Source organism: Camelina sativa, chromosome 11 (assembly GCF_030686135.1).
Source record: "Camelina sativa cultivar CO46 ecotype springtype chromosome 11, ASM3068613v1".
NCBI lineage: Eukaryota > Viridiplantae > Streptophyta > Magnoliopsida > Brassicales > Brassicaceae > Camelina > Camelina sativa.
The window spans coordinates 45,959,596-45,970,687 of record NC_141890.1 but is presented as its reverse complement, the minus strand read 5'-3'; the positions used below and the strand labels follow the sequence as shown (position 1 = coordinate 45,970,687).

Here is an 11,092-nt window from a genome sequence, read left to right as displayed (position 1 = left end):
TGGAGATGGTGAGTATTGATGGCTGCAAGAAAGGTAACTAACTTCTCTCAATGCGGTCTGATGTTCTTGATGTTTACTTGTTTAAATATTGGTCAAATTTCTAGTGATATTGTTCTTATACTAGAGGCTAAAATTTTGAAAATTTCTGCATGTCAAGTTCAGTTTATTTCAGTTTCCAGTGGGTGGTATTCACAGGCAACTCAAGTGGTAGAGTTGGTGCCACCGCTGCCGTTTGCTGCTTCAATCCTTAAGCACTTGACTGCAGAGGTTCTTGAGTTAGTTGGAAACGCAAACAAATATCTGAAAGTGAAGAGTATAACTCCATGGCATTTGCAGTTGGTCATGAGAGGATGTGGGAATGATAAGTTTAGGACATGATTTTGTGTTTTGTTTATGCCTTGGTTTGCTGGTTACATGTTCTCTTCTAGAGTTCATGTTTGTAGTTCACTTTGTATGTTTTTCTTTAATGGAAAAGAATTTGTAATTTATGATTTTTTTGTTGGCTTTAGATCTTTAGAAATCTATCAATTGATTATTGTTATAATAGGTGTACAATTTGTAACGTTTTGTAACCATTTGCTACTAATACGTTTGACGGCAATTGTCTCAAACCGGCGTAGATAAATGTATCAATTAGTGGCAAATGGCGATAATTTCGGCTGTCTATAATCTGTAACAAGTTGCGACAAATTGCGATAAAGGGGTCAGTTTGTGGCGAGCAAATAATTACAAATTTTTTTTTTAACAATTCTGTAACAATTTATTTTTGGCTACGAAAAACAAGTTATTCCTACAAAATTTTTGTAATTATACAACAAAATTTTACTACTGAAAACAACTTGATGACTTTTTGTTTCATCTTCTCCGATTGAACACCTCGAGTCCATGACGCTTCCGATAACACCAACGCTTCCAACTCTGAAACGTGTGATTCCATCGCGCTTCCAAACACCATAATTTAGGAATCACGTTTCCGAGAAGCTTCCGGGCGATTCTCAGCGCTTCCGATTTCAGAGCGAGAAACACATCTCCTTCCACGCTTTCGTGCTTCCTAGGTTTCAACGCTGTCTTCTATTCCCTATAGAGGCTTTGTAACATTTACCTTTTTATGCTTTTTAATCAATATTAACATAAGAAATGAAAAAACCTAAAATAAAGTGACGTGTAACTGAGGATTATTACTGGAGAAAAATGATGAGTTGTATTAATTTTTATAATTTGATTGGTTACCTATTTTAACTGAATGAATTGTTGAGACGACCAAAAAAAATTGGTGGAAAAAAAAAAAATTGGACGTAATACTTGCTTGAAAAGACCCATGAGAAAATAATCACGTGGCGGTCTAAATTAAAAAAAGAGCACATAAGATAGGATAGGATTAGTGACTTTAATTAATTAGCATGCATAAAACATATAAAGTGGGATCCAATATTATTTTGAGAAATTCTTACCAATCTCTTGTGGGTGTCACATAAGAGACTAAGAGTATATGACACATGCCTCCCTTTCTAAATAATTATTTACTTTATTATACTAAATCAACTCCAAAATAATTTAAAAATCTAATTAAATAGTTTATATGTCATTATTATTTTGTTTTAGAAATCATAAAATAAAATTTTATATCTTATAATTTCCATTATGCATGACTTTAAGTTATAGATTAATATTTTTAATTAATATTAGTTAAAAATATAATAATTATTACAATCATATCTTACAACATATGATTTATACTATTATAATTTATATAAACAACTATATAAATTAATATTGTAGATTTTATAAACAAATATGACTAATTGATAAAATTGTATATATTGAAAATGTAATAAGATATGAAATCTTGTAATTTAAAATAAGTAAAATTAAATTACTACACAAATTAAACAACACAAAATGTAATTATTATATTGATGAGTCTCTCAACAATGAAGATAGACAATCATAAAAAAAAACTTATATAAGCAAAATTCTTTAAAAATAACAAGATTATATTAATAAGAGATTACATGTGGTCTTTACATATGTTTTCAAATTGTGCCCTATATGTTATCTTGTGCCTTTTTTAAATCATGCACTTTCTTTTCCCAAATTCGACTTCTGAGATTGTGTATATAAACCTTACAAATGCCTAGATTATATTTCATTGATTTCTCTCATTCTCTCATTCTCTGATTCTCTCATCATTGTCTAAGCAAAAGAAGATGATTGGTGTCAACATAGTTTCTGGTAAAAATTCTTCTTGGAGGTTTTTGTTTTCACTTTGGAATTTTCAAATACAATCAATGTTGTTTTTTTAGTTTCTTTGTTTCTAACTTTTGTTTCTTGGTACAAGTCTCAATTTTGTTTCACATGGTTTAACATTGACAGAAGATGGAAAGAAAAAACCGAACACAAAGAGAAAGACGATGGAAAAACTCAAATCTGTATTTGATAAGAAGAAACCTAATCATCATGAAGAAGACTCAAGTCAAACTTCGCCAAATATAACCAAAGCTTTAAACGAGGTTCCCCACTTGTTTAACTGTATTCGCTCTTACTTTTCATGTGAATTTTGTTAAGAACTTTAGCTATATGCTCAATCAAGTAGTGGACATTCTAATCCCCAATCAAATGATTCTCCATGAATTTATTTTTACTAGTATCATAGTTTTATGATCAAGTTGATTGTGAGTGGATTTGATCTTAAATTGATTTTGTTATTTCTCCGTATTTATAATCTTCAGGACCTATCATATGAGCTGTTCAAAATCCAGCAGAAGTTGGATCAGAGAAATTTTATCCTTGTAAGTATGTAGTTTCTGGTCTTTCCTTGTACTCTCTGTTCTAAGTTTTATTCTGTATAATTGCTGATAGATTGACCAAATATAATATGCGTAATTATGTTGTCCTAAAATAATATACTATTATGTTAATGAGCTTTGCTTCTTCTGAAAAATCCTCAAAACAGAAGTTTGTCTTGCGCATATAATGGATATTTTCATGACCCTAAAACTGAACTTTTGTTCTGTATTTACAGCAAAAACAAGATGATATTCGTCAAGGCCAAGAAGAGAAGATGAAAAACCTAATGGAGGAGAGCAAAGATTTGAACAGCACGACATTTCTTTTGCATGTAACATTCTACCACTATATATATATTATAGCAAACATAAATTCCCAGTGTTTATAAATTGATATTCTTATTTTCTCTATCTTAGTCTCTGAGCATAGTTGGTTAGCATGGTAGAAAAGGTAGGACATGAATGAGCTTGAACGTGTTGTCGATATATAAAAGAACTTTTGCATGTTAATGGTTATGTTGGGGGTATTTAAATAGAGGAGGAGGAATATGGACTTAGAAAATGTTTCATTTGCTCTTAAATACCTTATCTGAAGAAATTGCATGCCGCAGTAGTATACCTAATGTTTCAATTATTTATTGGTATTTAGTATTTACTGATCTTCATGTGGAGGAACATATTTACTAGTTTTATCATCTGCAATCGCTTGATATTTTTTGAACCAATCATATTGATATAGGTAAACCAAGTTTACTGATGTCATAAGAAACTGATTTGGTGTTTCTTTGTGTGGACAAATGCTTGACAAGGAAACAAAGGGAACAGATTCATGGTGTACACCAATTTGAATACATGTTTATGCTTTTAGATATCAAGTTTATATTGTTATTAATATAATGCTAATTTATAATATAAGATACATTAAGATTAAAAATAATAAAAAATAATTCAAAAGGGTTTCCATTTTTATTACGTTTATGACGTTAACACCAAAGTATTTCCCCATTGTTGTTTACAATCAAGTAAAGTAAAGAAAACCATTAAATTGTACACATTAACATTATATCATCTGAAAAATAATGATGTGAAAGTACAAATGTTACAAGTAAATAAAAAAGGTTACGAACCTCAAAAAAAAAATATACATGTAAAATTAAATTATACGAATTATAAATGAGTGAGTACAAGTTGTACTCTAATTAAAGAATCACCCAACATTATGGCAATGCAAAAAAAGAGAGGAAATATTTGAAAAATTGATTAAATTAGGAAAGGAAAAAAAATGGGAAATTAGTTTCTCGCACTTGGAAGACCCATGCAAGAGAGTGTAGGAGAGACACGAATCTTTGGACTGGGCTTTGGCGATGGTATTGGGCCAAATAATCCCTTCGTTCCTTTGACCACACTTGGACAAAGGTTGACTTGTTCAAGCGCTCACGTCTGCAGATCTATTGGGTAATCCCGTACACACCCGATCCTAAGACCTTTTCCAGTACTCCACTTACACGAAAAGCGTTTCTTTTCATCTTAACCGTCCGATTTCGACACCACCACTTTCAACGGCTTTGTGCTTCCATCATTTGTGACCAAATGATTAGCATCGTCAATCGCATTCATCTTTTTTTTTTTTTAACATCTGCATTCTTTATTAATTTGAAACCGATAATACAAATATATCGATGTGAAGCTCTCCATACCATACAACCAAAATATAAGTATAACAAAATATGCGAAAGAGTAAAAAAAATATGTTGTTTTTTGCCGTAGATAAGCCTTACACGCTAACAGATTATTCAATCTGTTATTTTCCTTTATCGTCTTCGTCGTCTGATCTTCTTGTTGGGATATCTTTCTTTTTGTGTAACACCAAAACTTTTTATGAAAATAAAAGAGTTGCGATCCATCAGTTACATCGCTAACCACACATATATGTCCATCTTCCGCGTCAGGCGATGGTGTTAATTTGGTTGTAAATAGCACCAATGATAAATTCATAATCTTGATTCCTTTGTTGATATTCTTCGATGGCAGTAAATGAATGGTTCTTGTAGTTGACTTCGAACTCCATGACCGCCAAATCGTACTTGAAAGTATGTTCTACAATACATCATGAAAAATCACCAACGGACACACCAAGCACATGAGATGGAATAAATTTTCTTGGATTTGAGCAATCCGATGAATCCATCTTTACGAGATGAAAAAATTCAACCACAACAACCAGATTCCATCATAGATTAGTTGCAATCGCATTCATCTATAACAAAATTATTTAAAAGAAAATAATTAAAACATTTTATAACGAACTTTAACTATTTACGTAGTTAAAATTTTTAACTAGCTTAACCACCTTGACATTAGTGAGATCCACATTTTTTAATCTCAAGAAACCGATAAATTCTCTAAAATTATATTCCGTCGGGAGATAATGACCACTGTTGGTCACACGGCTTTTATAACTCTGACTTGTCAAACAATTCTACCGGCGGCAGTAATGGCGGCGCCAGAGAGAAAAATCGAGTGTTGAAATCGACCTTTTTGTTTCTGACTGTAAAGATTGAATGAATATTGTGTGTTATTAACATCTGCCTTACGGCGTTTATATACAGACTCGATGAAACCTAAACGTGGAGTACCCACCAAGTAAATACACAAGTCGAAACAAAAAGGGAAACCATCGAATATTCCTATGGTTGCTAATTTGAATAGAGACAACAAACTTAGGTTTATTTTTGTCTTTCTGTTTTAAGATTCTGTGTTTTGATATTTTTGAGAGGTTGATGATGTGCGTGGTTTTTCACTTCAATCTTTTACCTTAAAAAGACCACACAATGGCTGCAAGTGCACAGCTAATCGGTAGTAGTATTTAAGGATCGATCCCACAGAGAGAGAGTTGTTGTTCAACGGAATCCAACGGAAGTAAGTAAGGCTAGGACTCAATAAAAAGGAGGTTTTGGGTGTCACGGTTGTAGCAAGCAAATAAACGTAAATAAAATGCAAATAAAAATAATAAAACTAGCGTTGGGCATCAAGGGGAATCGCAGGGGTTCAATGATCTATCTATCTAGGAAAATTTAGGGTTAGTTTGTTTATCTAAAACTCGGACTACGAAACACTAATGAACCGCTAACATAAAGTTCTCAAGCTAACCGTCAAAGATCTCTACACTCCGTTACTCAACTGTCGTAGGCAACAACGCATAGAGCAAAGCATTTAAAACAGGTACGATTCTAATCCATGGAATTCCATAGGTAAGGGGTATGTGCTTCCTATGTCTCCCCACACATCTAAGCTAGGTCAAGCACACATGCAAGCTTTTGGCAAAGCACACACACTTTAGATCATAGTTAGTTCATGAGGCTAACTTAAAATATTAAGCAAAGACTTAGAATTAAAGCATAGAATAAACAGGAATTTAAATCTAACAAACCCTAAAAATTGCCACCTAAACTAGGATCATCTCTCCTCTTTGATTATCCCTTTAAACTCAACTAGAAAACTACTCTAGCATGTTTAAGGGAATCATCAAAGCAAGTTTTAAATAATTCATAAACATAAAAAAATAAATAGAGAAAAGAAATTTAGATATTACTTCAATGATTGTCAAACAAAGTTGTAGGATCTTCTTCCCTTAGAAACAAAGAACCAAAGAAATAGAATAGAAAGAGTTGGTGGATCTTCAAAGCTTCAAAAGATGGAACGAGAGAGGGCTCTGTTCGTGGCTTCTTCTCTGGTCGTCGACTCCTAGGGGCTGCTTTGAGGCACTTTCAAGGCACACCCTAAACCCCAGGGCTTAGAAGAGTATTTATAGGGTTTTGTCTAGGTTTAGGATTTTGTAAAGGTAGAAACGTCTTTTATTCTTAAGTGCTTGGCAAGGGGCGGCGTAGGAAGCTTCTAGAACGTGGTGAAGGCTTGGACTGGGCCGCCGTGGTGGTCGCTGGTCAGGCCTTCAATAAAAATCCCATTGACTTGATGGTTCTCCTTACGTCGGTTTGTAATACGTCTCGGTAAATCGGGCATAACTTTCTGATGAATGAATGGATTGACTTGATTCCACTTTTAGGAGAAATATGACTCTTTTAGCTTTCTATAGACACCAAGTACGTCGAAATATGAGTTCTGGAAGTTCTTCAAACGTTGCCCGTACTGTAAAGCTCTGAAACTTTCCTAAAACGTATTTTCCTTGTCTTTTGGTCCTTTTTACTATAAAACCTGTAACACCTTCTTAAAACCTAAAATACTTGATAATAGACAATAAAGCCTTGAAATCATACTAAACTCTTCTCAAATGCATACTAAAACTATAGCTAAAATGGGTAAAATAATGATGTTATCAACTCCCGCAGACTTAGACTTTGCTTGTCCTCAAGCAAATAATCAGAATAAATCATGAAAAGAGGTTTTGAAAATACTCTTATTTTTGGGGATATTGTCTTTGCACTGTTCTTCGCCTCGACATTAGGAACTTCCATTTGTAATCCACCATGAGAATCATCAACGCTCCTTTATCCCACAATTTTTTTCTTTTCTTTTTTTTTTAAGCAAAGGTGTAAGCGAATACCGGGGTCATCGGTAATTGATCAAAATCATCTCAATCTTTTATTCTTTTTTTTTTTCTTTTGTTTTATTTATTTATTTTTTATTTTTAGTATTGAAGGGAAGAGAGAGGGGAACATACTCTTGAAGAAGTGCAATGTCTTGTGTGGCTTGAATGTAGAGATCTAGTCCAATATATACCAATTCTCAGGGCTTGAAAATTAAATCCGGTTTAGGTCCTATAAAAGTTAGAGACAACGTTAGATCATCTAAATATCCATCGAATAGGGACTTTGAGGATTGTTGAGTCGGCTCACAGTCTTTCCAAACTTTGGTTCTGTTGTCAAGCATAATCAAGAGTCATAAGAGTGTTAATCCAAATCAAATGAACCGTTAGAATAAGATCATAATCCCCTACTAGTTTTGACTCAATAAAAAAAAATGTGACTCGATAAAAACTTCAAAATTATTGATGTAAAAAGTGGAAAAAGGTCTCAAGTCAACAAAATAGAAAGTAGCATTAGTATAGGATGGAACATCCTTCCCCCCAGACTTAAATCACACCGTCCTCGGTGGGAAAAAAGAAAGAGATGAGGATTAAAAATCATAAGGAAAAGTGTAGGGTTTAAGAACAATGTCACCTTGATGAAATGATGTTGTGTCGACTCTTAGACATTTTATGGTTGCCCAAAAATTTGTTTTAGGGTCGGCTGTGGAATGAAAATGTGGTGACTAACCGTTTGTACTTCCTTTGGTTGCTTGACATCGAGTATGAACTAGGCTAAGTCCAATCGAATTATGTTTGATAGATCTCTAAATGCATTCTCCTTGAAACAAAAACCTAAAACCATCAATAATAATAAGAAAATAAAAATAACAAAAACATACCTAAATAAAATAATGGTGATGGTAGGTGGTAGGATGGTGGTGGTTCAGATTTGTCTCGCGGTACACGGATGAACGGTCGCGGACAGCAGCAGCTGGTACGGTGGGCATGGTACATGTTACGCAGGACATGGTACATGGGACGTCGTTCATGGTGCAGGGTACGGAGTACATAGTACATGGTACATGGTACATGGTACGCGGACGCGGTACGTAAGACATGGTACATAAGACATGGCATTGGCTACGGTTGGTATGGCTGGTGGGGATTCTCGGCATCGATCACATGAGGATTGTAATTGATCCATCGCCTTCGGCTTGCTTTGGTCACGGTGAACATGGCCGGTCAGTAGGTGGTACTTGCCACTAGGCATGGTATGTTGCCAAGCTATGGTTCTTCTTCTTCCTTCTTTTTTTTTGGCTTTTCTGTTTTCTATTTTTTTTGTGTTCTTTTTTTTTTATATAAACCTGAAACTAAAATGCAAAAATATCAATAGTAAAAGAAAATAAATCCTAAAATAAAAACTTACTAGACATGGGTTGCCTCCCAAGAAGCGCTCTTGTTTAACGTCGTTGGCTCGACGTTAGTTGCTTTCTCAAGCAGGGTGAGGAGAGTCGGTTGTCCTTAGACAAGCTCTCTTGGATCTTCCTCCAATGTAGGCATCAGGTGGCTCTCTTGCATAATCTTCTTCTCTACACCGTCGAGTAGGTGGGTTGAATGGTTTAGCCTCATAGAAAATGTCTCTATTGATGTTGGTGAGAGTCATTCTTCGGTTAGGCCAGTCCATGACGGCTCCGGCTGTGGCTAGGAATGCTCCTCCAAGGATAAGTGGTGTAAACCTTCCTTTCTCAGCATTGATAACTTGAAAATCAGTTGGAACATTGCCGATTCCAACTCTCACATGAATGTCTCGGACCATTCCTTCGGGTATTGTGAATGAGGAGTTGGCGAGTCCTATGCGTATGTCCGAGGGTTGTAAGTGTCTCAAGCTAATCTTCCTTGCAGCATCGGTTGACATGATGTTGATACATGAACCGGAATCACATAATGCATCTTCAAATTTAACTCCATTGATAGAACAAGTGATAAGGAATCGGTCAGGGCTCTCCACTTTTTGCAGTGTGTTGAACGGCCGTGGGTAGTGTAAGGCTTGATCATATAGCTTCTTCATCTCTTTCCTTGACTCACAACTCTCAATAAAGAACCGGTCAATATGATAAATAGAACAAGCTTTTTCAAAAGTGGTACCTTGGGGAAGTCTTCCTACAGCTCGATTGAAATCGCCTAGATCTCTTAGGCTTATCATGCGTGGGTACCAACGGTTTTTCAAGAGGGTGAGACAACGTGGTTCATATTGGAACTGTGTTCCCTTGAATGGCTCATCTTCTTCTTCATAAATCTCCCCTTCTTCAAGTTCTTGCAAAGGTTGGACTCCTTTGAAGGTTGTAATGGTGTTACAAACGACTTGGGGCGTTGATTCTTCTTCTCCTTGACCTTCTAGGGGTGGTAAGGCATCAAGATTTGTTACAGCAAAACAATCCTTGGTAAGGATCGAAACTTCTTCTTCTCTAGAAATCTCTTGCAAATCGAGTGTAGGGTTCTTGGTCTCCATCGGCACTTTTGGCTTATCTCTCAAAAACTATTTTTTGGTTCTTCGGTGGCTTGAGCAGCTTCCAAGTCGTGGTCTTGTAGAGGAGGAGTAGGGTTTTCCTTCGGTTTTATAGGGCCAAGAATTTCTTTTCCTAAAAGGAAACATGAATGTTTTCCTTTTAAGAATTTCCTTTTTTCTTACTTCTTCCTCTCCATCGATCGAGATTTCTTCTTTGGTGTGTCCAGAAACACACGAAATTGAGCTCTCTAGATTCTCCTCAAGAGAATTGATTCTCCTTTCAATGGCAACTTGCTTAGCTCCAAGGTTAGACTCAAGTAGTGGAACAAGAAGACTAGTGAACTCTTCGGTTAGAGTGTCTCCCAAGGTATTGAATCGGTTACTAAACTCTTCTACTTTGGTTTCGGTTTTCTTAGCTCTATCTTCATACTTCTCCATATGGCTGCACAGGTTGAGGGTCTTGTTAAGAATGGTTTCAGAATTGCTAAGGCAACGACTCTCCAAGGTATTCATCCTCATGTTTCAATCGCTAATCTCCTTAGCGTTTTCTCTTAGCTCCTTTGATTTTTGAACTTTCTCTTCTTCAAGACAATGGAGCTTCCTCTCCATGGCTTCAGCATCTTTAGATCTTTGCTCTTCTATGCTTCTAACTCTAACAGCAATATCATCGATTTTTCCCAAAAGATTAGATTGGACTTTGTCGAGATTTCCATGTAGCATCTTCACAGTCTCATCTAGAGAGTCTGTCATACGACTTATAAAGTTCAACATCATCTCTTCTTCAGCTTTTTGTTGTGTAGACTCATGATAGTTGTCTTGGTATACTTTGTGTGAAAGTCGGAAAGGATCTCGGTATGAATGGTTTATATTGGCTCCGGCTCTCCTTGGATAAGGTCTTTGAAAACGGCTTGGCCGGTGACTTGGGACAGGTTCCCAATATTCATAAACTTCAAATGGTGCTGGAGGTGGTGGAGTTCTAGGGTTACCTCGGTAGAGAGCTTCCTCTTGGTGTTATTATCGTCGATAATTGTTGTTTTCGGCAACTTCTTCATTAGGGAACTGATATGTCATGCAAAAGTAGAAATCTTTGAGCTCTTCTTCTCCATCTTCTTTAGTAGATGATAGATCATAAGGCTCATCATTCTCTCTTGGCAAATCTTCATATTCTATAGCTCTCTCCTTGAAATAAGCTTCTTCTTCATCGGTTGGGTAATCTTTTTCTCTAGTCCACTCCTTGGACTCGTTAGGATCAGTTGGGTACTCAAGTGAGGCTCC

General features: G+C 35.6%; 1 protein-coding gene across 1 annotated transcript; it reads left to right on the top strand.

Annotated features, from left to right (window-relative positions):
- The first annotated feature begins 2,094 nt into the window (after window positions 1–2,094).
- On the top strand, window positions 2,095–3,751 carry LOC104726246 (uncharacterized). The gene is made up of 5 exons (XM_087475901.1): window positions 2,095–2,232; window positions 2,374–2,510; window positions 2,730–2,789; window positions 3,023–3,118; window positions 3,526–3,751. Exons 1-5 carry the CDS (start codon window positions 2,208–2,210, stop codon window positions 3,541–3,543), a joined length of 336 nt encoding a protein of 111 aa, XP_087332027.1. The 5' UTR covers window positions 2,095–2,207; the 3' UTR covers window positions 3,544–3,751.
- The last annotated feature ends 7,341 nt before the right edge of the window (window positions 3,752–11,092 follow it).

Excerpts from the sequence above, each read along its gene's own strand:
- LOC104726246 (XM_087475901.1), top strand. The coding sequence starts at position 2,208 with ATGATTGGTGTCAACATAGTTTCTG. Across the intron at positions 2,511-2,729 it reads TAACCAAAGCTTTAAACGAG|GACCTATCATATGAGCTGTT; the intron begins GTTCCCCACTTG and ends TATAATCTTCAG. Across the intron at positions 2,790-3,022 it reads ATCAGAGAAATTTTATCCTT|CAAAAACAAGATGATATTCG; the intron begins GTAAGTATGTAG and ends CTGTATTTACAG.